Source organism: Doryrhamphus excisus, chromosome 22 (genome assembly GCF_030265055.1).
Source record: "Doryrhamphus excisus isolate RoL2022-K1 chromosome 22, RoL_Dexc_1.0, whole genome shotgun sequence".
In the NCBI taxonomy this organism is placed as follows: Eukaryota; Metazoa; Chordata; class Actinopteri; order Syngnathiformes; family Syngnathidae; genus Doryrhamphus; species Doryrhamphus excisus.
This window is the reverse complement of record NC_080487.1, coordinates 9,219,066-9,237,103: the sequence shown is the minus strand read 5'-3', so window position 1 is coordinate 9,237,103 and position 18,038 is coordinate 9,219,066. Positions and strand designations below refer to the sequence as shown.

Here is an 18,038-nt window from a genome sequence, read left to right as displayed (position 1 = left end):
TGTTTCTACAACCGCTGGAGTATTCCATTACCTGATACTCTTAGTTGATCTTGAAAGGATGTCTACAGAAACGAGCACCAACAAACTGCCAGGTTGTCCGCAGGGATCTTGAAGGGATTCCATTGCAGGGCAGTGGGGGCGCGGGGCGGGGGGGCCCCCCCAGCCAGAGAAGCCAGCTTGTTAGTGAAGCCAACACAGTGGGGTCCCGTGTAGACGTGATACTCGAGAGGCTGCGCTGCTCCATGCTAAAATCGGGGGAGAAAAGGACAGGGAGGGGTTGGAGATTGAATTTCAGCATTCCCAAAAAAAATAAATCCAGGAAGGGACAAACATGAGGCGACAGAAGATTGTGGGGGTCCCTTGAGCAGCCCACTGGTGGTGAGAGTTTAGTAAGATTGACGGTGGGTGTCCATCCAGGACAACCAGCACACGTTTTGAAGGGCGTGAAGACAGACATGAACGAGACGAACAAGCTTAAAGGAACAATGTGATCGTTTTGAGTGAGTAGTCATCTTAATATCCAAGCAATGAGTATGTTGGTCTAGCTAGCACAATTCCTGGGTAAATATGTTTATGAATTAGTGGAAACAATTTTCAGCCTCCGATTCCATTAGAATTGCCTTTTGTAGTGCCCCCTAACGTGGGATGGACAAAAGCGACCACCAGAACAAAGAGGAAAAAGAAGACCGAAGGAAAGAGAGCGATGCAGAAAAAGATAAAAAGATGAAGAACCAACTGAACATTGAGGAAAAAGGCAAGACGGAGATTAACACGAATGAAAAAGAGAAGAAGAGATGCAAGGCAGTATGGAGGAGGGGGTCGGCATTGAGTGAAAGACTGGTCATTAACGTATCAGGGATGCGCTACGAAACCCAACTTCGCACCTTAGCTCAGTTTCCTGACTCCATGCTCGCCGACCCACGAAGAAGGTCACGCTACTTTGACCCGATGCGGAATGAAGTCTTCTTGGACCGAAATCGGGCCTGCTTTGACGCAATACTCTACTTTTACCAATCGGGTGGGAGGCTCCGTAGGCCCACCAACATCCCCTTGGACATCTTCATGGATGAGCTGATGTTCTACGAGCTAGGGGAGGACATCATGAGCCGCTTTAAAGAGGATGAAGGTTTTTCCAAAGAAGAAGAGAAGCCTTTGCCCTCAAATGAAATGCAGAAGAGACTGTGGATGTTGTTTGAACACCCGGAGTCTTCATCTGCCGCTCGTATCATTGCCATCATCAGCGTGATGGTCATAGTGGTGTCCATTCTCATCTTCTGCCTGGAGACATTGCCGGATTTCCGCATTGAGAAGGAGATGCCAGAGGTATGTTTGTGTGGGAGTGGGGTGCATGCCATGTCTAATAATGTCTGACCTTAAGGCAGGACAACTCAACTAAACATCACAATTTTCCCTTCACTCATCTTATTTTATACTTATATATTTGTACTTTTATACTTATACTTGTTGCAATATGTTTATTATGTACTAAAGTGCATTTAAAGGAAAACTGCACCTTTTGGGGGAATTTTGCCCATCATTCACAATCCTTACGGTCATTGAGTAAGTCCCAATGACGTGCATTGTTAGCTAGCTCATATTAACTTGTTTTCTCTCGTTATAATGCGCATAAAAGGGAAAGAAATATGTCTAATAATGTCTGACCTTAAGGCAGGACAACTCAACTAAACATCACAATTCTCCCTTCACTCATATTATTTTATATTTGTATACTTGTACTTTTATACTTATATTTGTTGCAATATGTTTATGTATGTACTAAAGTGCATTTAAAGGAAAACTGCACCTTTTGGGGGGGAATTTTGCCCATCATTCGCAATCCTTACAGTCATTGAGTAAGTCCCAATGATGTGTATTGTTAGCTCGCTCATATTAACTTGTTTTCTCTCGTTATAATGCGCATAAAAGGGGACAAAATATGTCTAATAATGTCTGACCTTAAGGCAGGACAACTCAACTAAACATCACAATTGTCCCTTCACTCATCTTATTTTATATTTGTATACTTGTACTTTTATACTTATATGTGTTGCTATATGTTTATATATGTACTAAAGTGCATTTTAAGGAAAACTGCACCTTTTGGGGTGGAATTTTGTCCATCATTCACAAAAGTTTGTAACTTATTGCGTCTATATGGGAAAGCTGATAACTTACTCCTTCGTGTGGAGAGGAAAATAGCGACAACGGGACAAGTTGTACATGGACTAACCCTTGCTACTTTTAATACGCATGAATACATGAAGGAGAAGACAGTTGAGGCTTGAATGCATCTCAAGGAGATGAGGTTAGGTGTGCAGGGAAAAGGTCACACATACACACAGTGAGCAGACACTCTGCCAAAGTCTTCGGACGGCTTAGAACAGGACACTAAAAGGTCTCACAGGATGAGTAGAATGCATCGGGTCATGTTAACGCATTGCTAGCCTGCCTTCGTACGCTGCCAGGAAAGTACTGTAACTTAGTCCAGTCCAAGATCCACTGAAGGGGTGATGAATGTGGACGCGATGAGATTGATGGGAAGTGGTACAGTGAAACACTCTCCCATTTCTCTTAAGACATCTCACAAGGTTATATTTAGTATGAGGAGAGCCCTGTAAGGTGATCAACACTTACTGTAAGCCAGATAGCCACCTTCAGTGATAAACACTCACTGACCTACAACCCTCATTGAGACAAAAACAAACAGTGCTTAAAAGTTCTATTTAACATAACAAACATCTTTAGTGTATGACTTTAAGCCCTAAATCTGAATTCCAACTACCCAGTTTGAATGACACGTGAAATGATGTGTAAAATAGAGAGACAGGTGGACTGAAAGAGAGATTGAGGCAACTATGATTGAAATGTGACGTGGTAAATGTCAACTGGTTTATGATGGCTGCCAAAAGTGACAGCCAATGAGATGGTGAACAACACACTGGAGTTATGTAGGTTATCAGAATACCGAGAAAATAGTATCCCTCCAAAACACTTTATACTTACAAGTTTAATTTTAGCTTTTTCGGTAGGAGCTCATCTAGTAGCATGAGGTCGAGGAAACAGTAAAAATAGCTAGCTAATATGTGCCGCATTCATTTCATCCGTACAAAAAATAAACAAAATGGAGGATTATGTGGGGGTCAATGATTGTTGTGTCAAATTGTCTTTTTAATTCAAAATTACGAGTGCACCTGAATGCGTCACAGCGCGAGAGGACGAGAACAGGAAGAAGACGCAGCGTCAAGTTGTTCTGTGTATCATACTAACAAACAAGTAAGTTTGAATTATTATTTTGCGCATTAAGAATGTTTCATCTTGAATATTTTATGTATATTGTTGTTCCAATTTATCCTCATATGACTCTGCGGTGAAAAACTGTTGTCACAGCGAGTGGATATTCACCCGGAATTAAGGCTTTGTTGTTGGTTGTATATATTTTTTGTATTTCCGATACTATTAAGAAGGGGGGAGTGGTTATTTTAAAGTTATGGACACACACACTCAACAAGCAGGATTAAAACTAGGAGCATACTACGATCAGTACTGAGCTTTTTTTGTTTGTTTTTTAAGAAATGTGCATTCATGTTCATAACTCCTGGCGCACAAGTTGCAGCTGCATTCAGGGACACTTGGAAATCACAGGAAACACACCCAACCATGCACACGAAGCCCAAATCACATGATATTTACAAAACAACTAAAAGAAGCTCAAATTCAATCAATTGAAAGGGAAGTATGCCAACATCAGAGTATAGAATATACATATACATATACTGTAGGAATGTTACTTGTATATTTATCAGCGCTCATGTCAAACTTTATCCAAATGCTAGCATTAAAAATACACATTTTTGACCCAGAAGTTCTATAAAATGAATGAATTTCCTACTGATGATGTCTTGTTGCAATGGTAATCCTACTATAATTATGAAAAAAAACGTTCTTTTTAAAGTTGTCAGTCATTTCCATTTACACGATCACAGGCTCATCTGATTCACTCGAGTCAACCGTCACAGAATGGATGCACAGAAACTCGCATACGTGTTTTTTCTAAGTATGACTGACAAGTTTTCTTTGTGGTGTCTCCGCCATCTCAGCAGAATTTCTACAAGGATGGCAGCCAAGCAAAGAACACGTCCGAGAACATGCCTTCACCCCCAAGTGTTTTCCAAGACCCCTTCTTCTTGGTGGAGACTGTGTGTATCTGCTGGTTCTCTTTTGAGCTCATCATGCGTTTTGCTTGCTGTCCCAGCAAGATCCACTTCTTCAAGGATGTCATGAACATCATCGACTTCAGCGCCATCTTGCCATATTTTGTCACTCTGGGAACAGAGCTAGCTCGGGACAACGAGGCCAGTCCAACCACTTCCTTGGCCATCATCAGAGTCATCCGACTTGTGAGGGTCTTCAGGATCTTCAAGCTGTCCCGTCACTCCAAAGGCCTTCAGATTCTGGGTCAGACGCTGAGGGCAAGCATGCGTGAGTTGGGCCTTCTCATTTTCTTCCTGTTCATCGGCGTCATCATCTTCTCCAGCGCCATCTACTTTGCAGAGGCCGACCACAACGACACGGCCTTTGTCAGCATACCGCATGCCTTTTGGTGGGCTGTGGTCACCATGACAACAGTGGGCTACGGCGATATGTACCCAGTGACAGTGTGGGGGAAATTGGTGGGCTCCATGTGCGCCATAGCTGGTGTGCTTACCATTTCCCTGCCGGTGCCGGTCATAGTCTCCAATTTTAGCTACTTCTACCACCGTGAAACGGAGTGTGAGGATCGAAGCCGCTATGCAAATATCACAAACTCACAGTGGGAAGACGAGGACGAGGAGGGGGAGGAAATACAAGAGGAGAACCTGGATCCTGAGGGTGATTATTATGCTATAGGAGGGACCTATAACAATTTGAATGGTACTCTGAGTAAACCGAACATGGAACAGAACTCTGAATTAGGAGGAAATAGTCTTTTAAGGGAACCACTTGTCACCCAGGTGTAAAAGGAGGATTACCGACATGATGCTGAATGTTTTGTAGAATATTTTGAAGATTTGTACAGTAATTCACAAACGTGAGTAAGCTTCTCATATATCAACATGCAGTCCCGCATGGAGTACTGCCTGCACTGGGGAGGGAAAACAGGAATTTCAGCATTTAGTCCTGCCAGTTATTTCAATAATTATGGTAATGGTAATTTGTTTACTTCCTGCTTTCCTAATATAGTTAACATTTTTTTTGTTTTTCTTTTTTTTATATTTTTTTACTTTTCTTGTGACGTATTGAAGTACGAGGTGATATTACAGTAAACCTCAGATATATCGGATTCAATTGTTCCCATATATATATATATATATATATATATATATATATATATATATATATATATATATAATATATATATCCGGTATATGCGTAAATCGGATTTTATCCGTTATAAAAAGGCACTTCCTTGACTATGTTTCCAATGTACCTGGACACGCAGGCAACGCTGCAAACGCTGCAAATGACGTCGTATAGCGGCCTGTCACGATTCGGCGAATCGGAGCGCCACGATGCGGCCATCCGATATATGCGAGGGAAATTTAATGGAAATGCATTGGAACGGGACTGGAGATTTTGTCCGAAATAGGCGAAATCCGTTATAAATAATCCGATATATGCAATGAATTTTTATTGGAAATGCATTACAGAAAAATCGGTTCTTTTTTATCTGTCCGTTGTGAGCGAATTTCCGATATATCCGAGTCCGATATATCCGAGGTTTACTGTACCATACAATGACATAATGGGTACCATAGTAACTGTCAATATAATGATATATATAGCTCCATCTGGTACTTTTACAATCAGTAACATTACATTTGCATGACAATGTTACATTTGTTCTTCTTGCCTTTGTAATATAATTTATTATTTTATTTTATTTTATTTCATTTCATTTCATTTCATTTCATTTCATTTCATTTCATTTCATTTCATTTCATTTCATTTCATTTCATTTTATTTTATTTTATTTTATTTTATTTTATTTTATTTTGAGGTTGTTTTTTGTTGTTTTTTTTAATTTTGTAATTTTTGTCCCGTACCGAAGTACGAGGTGATAGCATATGATGGTGATGGCAGATAATGGCTGTAAACAGTGTGGACTGGGCACTGCTTCCCCTTTCTGAGATGTCGGACGGTTTGCCAGAACCTCTTGGAGACCGAGCGAAAGTGTTCCAGTACCTGTCAGCTGCTTCGGGAGTCCCTCAAGCCATCCATGCTGGATTGGACTCCTTCAGGTTGGCACCGATCACCTTATACAGCCGTAGCCCCAATCGGCAGCCTCAGCAATGGAGGCACGGAATATGGTCCATTTGGACTCAATACCTCGGTGCTCCCCTGGGATGCAGGCAAAGCTCTGCTGCAGGTGAGAGAACGGGAGATTCTGTCAGTCATTCCCAGCACACCCTCACGACACGTTTGGATCTCCTACGTCGGTCCGGCATCCTCCCCCGCCATCGAATCCATTCATCACGTTGTGGTGATCAGTCAGCTTGGCCCCTATCTGACATGTTGTGTTGGAACATGTGTGTCCTTGAGCATGTCGAAGTATCCTCATGCAGGATACTGAACCCCCAGTTGCTCCTGATGCTGCTACATCAATAAGTGAATATGCTAAGAGTGGCTTTTACTGCCTCGGAAGGGACAAGTGAAAGCCCATTTAATCATCTTGGAGGTGTGTTTGGGCTCATGAGCATGTTGGAAAACTGCCATGCAGCCCAGATTCTTATGTTGTGCTTTGGAAAGTCATAATACAGGTTGGAATTCATGTCATACAGCCCCAGACCTTGACAACACGTACCACCGCCGTGCTTGATTGTAGGCAATACACAATCTTTGTACTCTCTTGTTATTTTGGCAATGATGGCTGTGTTCACTCCTTCTCAGTGAGCAAATCTATACTGCTATACAAGCTGTACACTGACTACTCACTGACTACTATTTCATTTCTATAATATTGCCCCCATATTCAATAATATGGTTGCTGAAATGTGAGGTATGAGATACTGTCAATGATTTAAAACATTTTTTTTAACACTAAGTGACTTGATTTTGAGAAAGTATGTTATGTGTGTGTGTTCAGACACTATGACGTCTTAATTTGTTACTTTGCATATTTTGTAACAGGAAACAGTAAGGCGTTCTCTCGTTGCAAACACATTGAGGTCTCTTCTAAAGCAACTCTGCATTCTTTCAAAGTTCAAATGTGAAGAATGTCAAGTTCATGTTCATGTAACCTTCATCACACAGTAATGCAACATTGAATGAGAACCTGAAACCTGACTATCCTGAATAAATGCTATATTTTATTAATTTTCTATATAGTTGTAGTGATTATTAGTCATTTAATGATCTAATCATCTGTGTTACATCATACTGGGAGCTGTTTTAGCACACATGTCCTGGAACACTTATACACTTTACTTTCCGCAACATGAGAGTGATGAGCCATGGAAGACGTGTACTAGTTTATGTCAAAGGTGGCCTAATGGCTTCTACACAAACATACACACTACTACAAAGTAGTACTACAAGTGCAAGGTCTGGATGGTTAAATATAAAGATGGCTTCAAGGAAAGGGCAAAAACCACCCTCATTCTGGTGGTTACATGATTGTAACTAATGAAGCCAGCACGTTTAATCTCTTTTAAATATCACCTTTTTTTCATGTCAGTAGGTCCTATTCTAACTGTCCACTAGGGGGCAGCTCAATACAGCTGCTAAATACGGTGCGTTCAGCAGTGACGTCATTCTGAAGGTAGACTTAACACAAAAAATAAAAAAACATAATTAAAAATATTGTTTATTTCCATTCAAATGTTTTCCAGTCTGACAAAGTACCCCAAATATACAAGCATAACCTTATTGCTCAGAATCAACCACACGTTCACAAGAAATAAAAATAAAAACTGACTACTAGTAATCATTGTCTTTAGCAATTATAAATAGACATATTAAATAAATAAAATAAAATATTATATATAAAATAAAATAACCTTGAAAATATAGTTTAAAATGCAGTTCACTTAACTTAATTAAATAAATTAACCTGTAAATGTGTCCTATTCACTTTCTTTCCTTCGTCACTTGTCCACTGAGAAATGAGGACTGAGCATGGAATTCTGACCCATTCCAAGAGGGTCATCAGAGTCCACATTGAAGTACGTCTCTGCTTTTGGAGGTTCCTCGGATGCAGCCTCCAATGGAAGGGTATCCTTGAGTGGCAAGAATCTTGTGAAGGGGATGGCGTGTTGATCCGGGGAACGCCGGGACGCCAGTGACACAGGACATCCGTGGTGTGAGGATAGGAAACGGGTGTATCCATCCGCCAGGAGTAGCTCTTGGAAGGTGCAATCGTCCTCGGAGAAGTGTATCTGATGTGGGAAACAACACGACAGATGCTAAAAGACACAATCCAGACCTCAGGATGCTCCTCCCCTTTTTAACTTACCTGCCCTCTCAGAGAGCCCCGGCTGTCTGTACATAAAAACAGGGATGACCTCCGACCTTTGATGGCAATGTGACCTGGTTGTACTGACTGCAACTGAAGCAAACCTGGATGCACAATATGGACACTTAGGGCTTGACGTCAAATGTGGAGTTCGAAAACATCATCATGTGTGACATCACATTAACTCCATGAATTAACTCCACAAGTACAATGATAACCATAAACTAGGAAATGGAAGTTAATGCTCTTAGTAGTACTCTCCCATGTTGGGTTATCTGTAGTATCATTTTCCTGTTCCCTCAGGTGTCATCAAATAGTTAGTATTTATGTTTTATTTTAGTTTTATTTATTTAATGTAATTTCATTATATATTGGTTAACTTCTTGATGCCTGCAGGGACGACATCACATTAACTCCATTAATTAACTCCACAAGTACAATGATAACCATAAACTAGGAAATGGAAGTTAATGCTCTTAGTAGTACTCCCCCATCCTGGGGCATCTGTAGTATAATTTTCCTGTTCCCTCGGGTGTCATCAAATAGTGAGTACTTATGTTTTATTTTAGTTTTATTTATTTAATGTAATTTCATTATATATTGGTTAACTTCTTTATGCCTGCAGGGATATTTTGTGCCCATTTTGCCCCTTTTTCACAATTGGGCACATTTGCTTATAATGACAACAAATGTTCTACAGTACATGATTAAACATAGTAATAATCATAATGGATTAGATTAGATGGATTACATCACCCCCCAAAAAACCCAAAACACTCACTATAAGGCGTCTGGACATCACTTCCGGATACTTTCCCATCCTGGGTCATCTGTAGATACATCCCTCGTCTGTGGTTTTCTGCAAAGGATAAAACCAAATATTCTGTATATATATTTATATTTGACACTAATATCAAATATGAAGTACCTGTGTAAAGATGTCCCTCTCTGACTTGATTGTTAAAGGCTAAAAGTGGGTTGGAGTCAGCAATATAGAACGATAGAGACACAGGAAGCAGGATTATGAGGAGAAAAATGGACAAAAAGGAAAAATTCTTCTTTGCTAACCAAAACATTTAGACAATTTGGCGTAATTCTGAAAGAAGACTCAAATAGTTCCCAATGAAAACAATAGTAATAAAAAAAAAGACAAAATCTGCAATACTACTCTACAATACTACTAGGAATTTTAAAGCTCCAGTAAAGAAAGTTGTTTTCTGTTAATTCCAAAGATGTGGTGCCGTTTTAAAGGCGCCTGCATGAGAAGGAGTGTCCTCGTTCATGAGTCACCTTCAAAAGCCGGATTTAATGCAGAGCGGAACTCCTGCTACTATATATGGACTTCTTCCTTGTTTTTATAGAGCTGCGGACATCTATAACTTCCCGGTGTTATCATCCACAAAGTCTACAAACCATTAATGAATTGGGAATACTGACTTTACTGTAACAAATAATGAATATAATGAAGTGTAATACTATATCAGTTTGTCTTGATGGACCGACTCTTGTTTCTTTCATCTGAATGAATTAAGCGCCTCATTTTGACTTTTTATCATTAAAAATGCTCAGTCATGGTTTAATTAAAGAAAAACGTACCTGAAACCACCAAAATGTGTTTTCTCTCTTTTACTTCAGCAATTGCACAACACACACTGCGTCATCCGAAGACACAAACCTCTGATGACCCGCTCTGTTTTGATTTGAAGCGCGTTTATCTTACTTGGATGGGTGTTTGTTTAAGAGAAATAGCCAGAGGAAGAAGTAGGCGACGTGTTTACGTGAGTGCAGCTGTGCAATGACTAGAGAGCGTGCTTGGAAAATGCTCTTTCTTGGAAGAGCATCACCTTGTTGCATTCTTCTTAAAGGGTCCTTTCTGCGATTGCGACACGTTTGCGTGCTGATGCACTTTCCATGTTTAATCTGACCTGAAAACGATACTGAAAGCCTGAGCTAACTAACATCAAGTGACATGGTTGTTGTGTTATACTTTGAACAAACGTCATTTCGACAACAGATTTAAAAATCTTTCTCTGATGTCTGGGCTGCATGGCTGACGAGTGGTTAGCGCCCAGGCCTCACAGCTAGGAGACCCGAGTTCAATTCCACCCTCGGCCATCTCTGTGTGGAGTTTGCATGTTCTCTTCGTGCATGTGTGGGTTTTCTCCGGTTTCCTCCCACATTCCAAAAACATGCTAGGTTAATTGGCCACTCCAAATTGTCCATAGGTATGAATGTGAGTGTGAATGGTTGTTTGTCTATATGTGCCCTGTGATTGGCTGGCCACCAGTCCAGGGTGTACCCCGCCTCTCGCCCGAAGACAGCTGGGATCGGCTCCAGCAAACCCCCGCGACCCTTGTGACCCGGTAGAAAATGAATGAATGAATGAACCTGAAAATACAGTTTTTTTTACTTGTACAGATGAAGGATGTGTCTCTGCCAGTAGAGGGCGCAACACAATTGCTTTCAATAATAATTATGTCAGGAAGTTGTCAACATTGCACTCCATACAGGAAATGTGCATTTTCTTCAAGCCCAAATAGGCAAATAAATAAAAAATAATTAAAATGTGAAATATATATATGAAATTGTTAATTCAATTGAGAAAATATTATGTTACATTATTATATTGAACTTATTAATACCCATTAATTTTGTAATGTTTTTAATTACTTATTGGCGTGTTTAACTATTTAGAAGCATATGTATAATGTTTTTAATTGAACATTTAAATAATTTGATGACTGTTTTAAAGCTTCACAAAGTGTAAATGCAATGACGCTTGTTGACAACTTTTGTGTTTAAAGTTGCTGAGTGCAGTTACGTCACTTAAGTCATAAAAAGTTGGATACTGACGTCGTATACAATAAAAAGTCACAAATATTTACTCCTCTCTTTGATGACTAAAAATGCAACCTCAAGTTAGTTAGTCCTTAATTATGCCGAGTCACGGAGTCTTGTTCCTTTACCTTTCATTTCTGGTTTGGAATGTTTGAGGCAAAGAAATTATTGATTGTTTAGCACAAGCATCTGGCTGAAGTTTCTTTACGTTTTGGCCGTTTTTGTTATAGAAGTTGTGCTATGACAAGTTAGCATGTTAATTTAGAGTCCACGGTGTAGGGTGTCTAATGGCAGGAATAAAAACTCAAACTTCAACTCTCCGACGTGCTTACGCCATTCACTCAAGGCAACATTTATTCACTGGTGATGTGATTCCCAAACGAATCAGCTCTAAGAGCCGGATCTTTGAAATGAACGACAGGAGCCGGCTCGCGTCGTTCGGAGCCGTTTGGGAAGCAATTATTTTATTTCCCTGGTCTGGTTTTCTGTTAATGGCGAATGTCATTGGTCAAGATGTGTGGCAGTCACACTGTGTCCTCATTAAGCAGCGGGGGGCGGGGTTAAAGGCACACAGCACCAGTGTTGCCAACATGGCGACAAACCCCCTCGGCGTTATTTCCTCAAAAGCGACTAGCAACTTTTTCTGGCGTTGTTGGTGAGTTTTCTGGTATTTGGGGACTGAAAAGTGAAAGCATGTATTGTTTGAGCGTCTGTTCCGCTGGTCTTACCCGCTTCAAAGCAGTCACAAGCAGTCAATGTACAGTCAAAACTCCCGCGGCACAATGAGAGCATAATGGAGATCCATGAATCCATGAATCACACAACCAGGATGGAATCTAAAAAGTAAATGTTTGAAGAATGTTACATGACAAATGAAACAAGTAGTCCTAATTGCAAGATAAAATGTGGAGTCTGGCGGTGAGTCCAGATGTATTTGGCAATTTTAAATGAACAAACCAAGAACCAGTCCAGTTCCAAAACCAGGAGAAACAGGGTCAGCACCTCAGAACTTGGGTCTTTTTTCTTAGTTCTTTCTGATGGCTCACTCTGACTGGTTTATTATTATTAATTAGAATAATAACCAGAGGCGGCATACAGGTATGTTTTTTAATTACAGCTTTTACAATCATGATCATTATTATTATCATATTATATTCAATTATCATCACTACTCTCCAGTCATATGAACTTAGTAACCCATAAGACAATTATTTTTTCCCCAAAATGTACACATACAAGTAGCATATCTTTACTGTCCATCATTTAAAACATATTTCTTTTTGTTAAGCTAAAATGAAATAAACATCAGTCTTCAACCTAAGTATGAAATGAACATATAGTAGTTTACACGCTTACATACTGTACATACATACAATAGCAATTATCAATTTAAAAAAACTGATAAAGAATAAAAACACACACATTTTACAAAGTCCTTACACTCAAGCGTCCACATCATTAGATGATTGACATCACTCTAAAATGGTATATTTTGGCATGCATATGAACACAAATGCTTCATTTATCTCTTTCTGCTTTCGACAGGATTATTCCATTATCTGTCCTGTTCACATTTGTGCATCTTGCATGTATTTTATGGCTTCAGAACATCCATTTAACCTCCCCGTCCTGAACTGCGATGTTACTAAGAAGATGTTATCATTTATCAAAGCATTATCCAATTCACCTGAAAGGATGTGAGTATTGTTCCAAACAGGAGCCGCTCGGTACTAGAAATCCAATATGTCAGTATTGCCCGTTGCACACTCAGAAACAGAAGATGTAGTCACAATTGGTCACTTTCTACAGAATCAAACAGCATCATGCCACAACAATGGATTGAGAGATTAAGACAAAGAGAGATGATTTTTTTTTTAAAAAAAGGCATCCATTCATTATAATATCCTTTGACCTCATTCACTCAAGAGTCTTTGATTCTTCCAGAATGTTGTTTATCACTTCCTGGGATTCATTTGTGGGGTCCCCCGCCTCCCCCCTCTCAGGTTAGGATGGTGATGGAGGTCTGAAAAGTAAGAACCGTGACGTTAGTGTAGCTTCAGTTGTAGATGTAGAAGTTTAGTTTCCTCACCTGATGTGCTTTTGTCTTAGCAGGAATATGTTCTCACTGACGCTGATTCTCCTCTTTGACCCGAGTTCACTAACAGAAAAAAGGTCATGATATTGTTTAGCAGCATCATTTGATTGTCATTTAAACTACCACTAGGGCCTGAAATTGATGACATGTGAATTCTTTCCGAATACAGCGGAACTTATGGTTCGTGTGTGTTTTTTGGTTAACATAAAACAAATTACGTCACAATTTCGCCTTGGTTTGCGTGCATTGTCCGGTAAGGACACATTTTGTGTGTTATTAATAATGAATTCAAGAACTCTATGGTTCTACCATCTACCTATCTTACTTATTGTGTGGAAATATGGGGTAATAACTATAAAAGCAATCTTCACTGGCTAAATGTACTGCAAAAAAGGTCAGTAAGGATAATTCATAATGCCGCCTACAGAGAACATACTAACTCCTTATTTCTAAAATCACAAATACTTCAACTTGCTGATATATTTCATCTTCAAACAGCTAAAATAATGCATAAGGCTAAAAATAACCAATTAGCTAAACATGTAATTCAGTACTTCTCTACAAGAGAGGAGAAATATGATATCAGGGAAGAACTACATTTGAAACACTTATATGCTAGGACTACGTTAAAAAGCCATAGCATTTCAGTATGTGGAATCAAACTATGGAATGGATTGAGTAAGACCCTCAAACAATGCACAACGATGAGCCAATTCAAGAAACAATACAAGCAGTTGTTTGCTAAATACAAGGATGAAGAGTCTTGAACCAGTCATGATGTGCTATATATATATCACTATATTGACACTTACTATGGTACCCATTATGTCATTGGATGGTCATATCACCTCATACTTCGGTACGGGACAAAAAAAAAACTTGAACTATATTAGGAAAGCAGGAAGTGAACAAATGTAACAGTTACTGATTGTAAAAGTACCAGATGGAGGGGTAGGATTTAATAAGCTTTGCTTCTTCCTACTCCTTTTGGACATGTGGAACTGTGAACTGATTATGTGATGCATTCAATTGTAATCTGATGCATGTTCAAATGAAATAAAACCATTAACATTACCAAGAAACAACTCATGTCAAAACAGGAAGGTGTTGATGTCGGTGGTTGGGGACAGCGCATCAAGAATCCCATCTTCAATGAAGGTAAAAGTAACCTTAAATGTTAATGTGTCCCTTTAATTCATATGTATTTATATGCATTTCAAATTGTTTCTCGAAAAAGTTATTGGAGTTGGTGATTCCCAGCAAGAGTAAGTAATTTCTGTTTTTGTGAACAAGAACGTGAAATATCCACCACACTGTTGCTGAAGCCAGAAGCAGTGCGCTCTCACCGGTAAAGGTGCATCTACCGAGCATCTACAGTGCTCACCGACGTCTGGTAGTCCCGCAAAAACGTGTAATAATCACATTTCCACTACCAATGTTATACCAAGATTGTCTGCAAAAGTTAGCAAACTTCATGTTACTTCATGTTTGCAATGGTGTACAATTGCACACAAGGATGACTTGACATGGCTCCGCTATTGGATCTCCATGTGTTCCTTATCAACTGGCAGTTGCGTGAAATGCTACTACAGTGCATGTTGGCTGTATTTTGCAGTTTTCCTCACCTTCACTCTGGACTTTTCTCAGGGTGACAGAAGGTGTAGAGATGGCCGAGGCACGGAAGTTGGCGGGCAATGTTTCAGAGGAGTCGGAGGTCACACCACGGAGGTCCTTCTCCCTGAACATCTTCCTCCACGAGGGTGACCGTGTGAACGTTTTGGTGCCGTCCTATGGAACACCCGACACGGAAATAACAGTGATTCACAATAACAGCTGTCTTCATGTTGTTGTGACTATAGACCACCAGTGGCTGAATTATACAGTACATGGGACATGGTTAGCAGTGATGTAAACACAGCTGAAGCACCAACAGAAAGAAAATTCAACACATCATTTTGACTGATTATTCTGCAGACAGTACCTCGTCTGGCCTCCTCTCTGTTCCCATGGAAATAAGAGCATTGTACTCTTTCTCCAAAAGCTGCCGTGCCTGCAAAACCAGCAAAAGATGAAATCATATGAAGATGCTCAATGCAAAGTTTCTCACAGATAAATCTGGCTAACTTCCTACATATAGATTTGATGATTTGTTCACACCTGTGTATTCTGGTTGGGTATCTGGAGAAGAAGAGCCAAGTCGGTGTAGTCAAAGGTGTCATCGAGCGCCAGCAGGGCCCCATGGACTCCACTTTCTAACAGGTTGTCTGCAAACTCTTTGAGACCAATAGCTTGCACCCAACACATCACACGTTCGTTGGACCACACCATCACATCTAAAGAGGAGGCCATAGTCAGGAAGTTGTAAAGTATTCCTAAACAACTATGTAGTGTTTCCAGGCCCTCCATGGGTCACCTTGGTTCTGATGCTGACTCTCCTCCCTCCTCCTCTCCAGCTCCTTTCTGTCGTAGTTCAAGCGCTTCAAGCACATGATGCCATAGTGAAGACTCACCCTGCAGAGATACAACGATATGACCAAGAAGACGCCAAAGGTGAGGATGAGAATGTCATTTAAAGTAAACCAACCTGTGGAAACTGTCCACCATCTTTAGCTGGCCCCTTAGCTCTTTCTTAGTGAGGTGATCCAGCATTCGGGCATCTACCAGTGACTCCATGAAGTAGGAGCGGTACTGGGGCAAACCCAGACTGGGCAGCCACTCATTTCCCACCCACTCATGGTTCATGTCGCCATAAGCCAGGATCTAGAGCGGGGGCAGAGCACAATTATCGGAAATGTGTATTTAAGGATCTCTTTTCACTAAACCATTAGACTCACAGGGAAAGCTGCAGCCTATATCAGCTGACTTTGTGCATGCTGTACATATATTATATTAATACCCACCCCAAACCATTCATTTTTTAAATACTACCAATACTTCTCTACAAGCGAGGAGAAATATGATCTCAGGGAAGAAGTACATTTGAAACACTTATATGCTAGGACTACGTTAAAAAGCCATAGCATTTCAGTATGTGGAATCAAACTATGGAACTAACTATTGAGTAAGACCCTCAAACAATGCACAACGATGAGCCAATTCAAGAAACAATACAAGCAGTTGATGTTTGCTAAATACAAGGATGAAGAGTCTTGAACCAGTCATGATGTGCTATATATATATCACTATATTGACACTTACTATGGTACCCATTATGTCATTGTATGCTCATATCACCTTGTACTTTGGTACGTGACAAAAATTAAATAAAAAAATAAAAAATTATATTAGTAAAGCAGGAAGTGAACAAATGTAACAGTTACTGATTGTAAAAGTACCAGATGGAGGGGTAGGATTTAATAAGCTTTGCTTCTTCCTACTCCTTTTGGACATGTGGAACTGTGAACTGATTATGGGATGCATTCAATTGTAATCTGATGCATGTTCAAATGAAATAAAACCATTACCATTGAAAATTACTTCAGCCTGAAATATACATGTCCAAAACTAATTTTACTGTATGTTTGCTTTAAACCTGATAAAGGCTAGATTGTTCACATAACAATTTTTTTTTTACATACTAAAACATACACATCTGTATCTATCTTCAATAGCGACACACATGTATGTCTGTCGTGAAGCACCCTTGCAGAAAACCATGCTAAAGATGTGAAAGTTCGCTGCATGCTTTTAATGGGAAAAAGAACCCATGTTTTCAATAGGACATTTTTTTTGAATGGCAAAAAATGTCCTTACAAGTCCTGAAAAACAGGAATGAAATATTCTAACATTTTGAGCAGTAAAACTCACCTGGTCCCAGCTGAACTCTTTCTGCTCCTTGTGTTTTCAGGAAGGGGAATAATGAAAGAGAAAAAGGTATGGAGAGGTGCATGTATAGAGGGGAAAGTGTGTATTTGTGCATATACGTGTGTTTGTGTGTGTGTGTGTGTGTGTGTTATGGTGAAAACGAGTACAAGAACAGGGAAGGCAGAAGAAGGAAAAGTTTTTGTTAGTGTGAATTAGTCGGAAAAAACACTACTTCCATACAGATTTTAAGGGAACAGTAAGGGAAAGGTGTAGCCAAACAGGCCTAATAAAAGACAAAGAAAAAGAAAAAAATGTCAACGTTAAGGAATTACGTCAAAATGATCCAACTCAATCTAACATCGTGGTTATACATTGTGATTCTAATTTCTTTTATCCGAATTATTTAGTACAACAAAGAATGTAATAGTCAGTCTTACTGGCTTGGTAGCAGCAGTCAGCGACTCCATTTCAGCATGTGTCATCCAAATATTACTGGTCGACTGCAATGACAGAAATTGACAGTTGTCTTGACTTTTAGGTTGATAACTTTACATTTTTCTTACCGAGCGTGTGCTTGCGGGTGCGGATGGGCTGGTGAGGGAAACCATTTCTTGAATGGCCAGGCGGAGTTTGAGCCTGTGGAGTGGGTTGCTAATGCCTATCTCTCTCTGGATCTCTGTGTCTGAAAGGTTGGCCATGATGGCGCCGCTCTTCACGTTGGCACGACACGCTGCCACGTACCATGCCGGCATTCCGACCCACAACTGCATTAAACAGGCAAGACAAACAAGTTCATTATTTTTCTGTATC

At 40.0% G+C, this 18,038-nt stretch overlaps 3 protein-coding genes and 1 long non-coding RNA gene across 5 annotated transcripts in view; 2 read left to right on the top strand and 2 right to left on the bottom strand.

Moving 5' to 3' along the window:
* The first annotated feature begins 44 nt into the window (after positions 1-44).
* Positions 45-5,314, top strand: LOC131109817 (potassium voltage-gated channel subfamily A member 7-like). Its single transcript, XM_058062191.1, has 2 exons — positions 45-1,323; positions 4,098-5,314. The coding sequence occupies exons 1-2, from the start codon at positions 646-648 to the stop codon at positions 4,995-4,997; spliced, it is 1,578 nt and encodes a 525-aa protein (XP_057918174.1). The 5' UTR covers positions 45-645; the 3' UTR covers positions 4,998-5,314.
* Positions 5,315-7,869: 2,555 nt separating this feature from the next.
* Positions 7,870-11,602, bottom strand: fgf21 (fibroblast growth factor 21). 2 transcript variants are annotated; one of them, XM_058062189.1, is made up of 5 exons: positions 11,458-11,602; positions 9,420-9,458; positions 9,273-9,350; positions 8,492-8,595; positions 7,870-8,414 (listed from the first exon to the last, which is right to left on the bottom strand). In XM_058062189.1, exons 1-5 carry the CDS (start codon positions 11,462-11,464, stop codon positions 8,124-8,126), a joined length of 519 nt encoding a protein of 172 aa, XP_057918172.1. In that variant the 5' UTR covers positions 11,465-11,602; the 3' UTR covers positions 7,870-8,123. The 2 variants fall into 2 exon arrangements, with proteins under 2 accessions (XP_057918172.1, XP_057918171.1); XM_058062188.1 differs by lacking the exon at positions 11,458-11,602 and having other exon boundaries at positions 9,420-9,917.
* A 303-nt stretch (positions 11,603-11,905) lies between these two features.
* On the top strand, positions 11,906-18,038 carry LOC131109818 (uncharacterized). Its single transcript, XR_009120791.1, has 5 exons — positions 11,906-11,984; positions 14,525-14,582; positions 15,072-15,974; positions 17,272-17,297; positions 17,918-18,038. It is a non-coding gene; the product is annotated as an uncharacterized LOC131109818 (long non-coding RNA).
* Positions 12,431-18,038, bottom strand: part of LOC131109810 (liprin-alpha-3-like) — a 38,839-nt gene continuing 33,231 nt past the window's right edge. Inside the window, exons 22-31 of the mRNA XM_058062176.1 lie at positions 17,792-17,992; positions 17,666-17,728; positions 17,232-17,258; positions 16,009-16,184; positions 15,838-15,935; positions 15,582-15,757; positions 15,406-15,474; positions 15,050-15,212; positions 13,419-13,487; positions 12,431-13,352 (exon numbers count right to left, since the gene is read on the bottom strand). Of these exons, the coding sequence (XP_057918159.1) occupies positions 13,435-13,487; positions 15,050-15,212; positions 15,406-15,474; positions 15,582-15,757; positions 15,838-15,935; positions 16,009-16,184; positions 17,232-17,258; positions 17,666-17,728; positions 17,792-17,992 (1,026 nt within the window). The 3' untranslated portion in view covers positions 12,431-13,352; positions 13,419-13,434. The remainder of the gene's footprint in view (positions 13,353-13,418; positions 13,488-15,049; positions 15,213-15,405; positions 15,475-15,581; positions 15,758-15,837; positions 15,936-16,008; positions 16,185-17,231; positions 17,259-17,665; positions 17,729-17,791; positions 17,993-18,038) is intronic.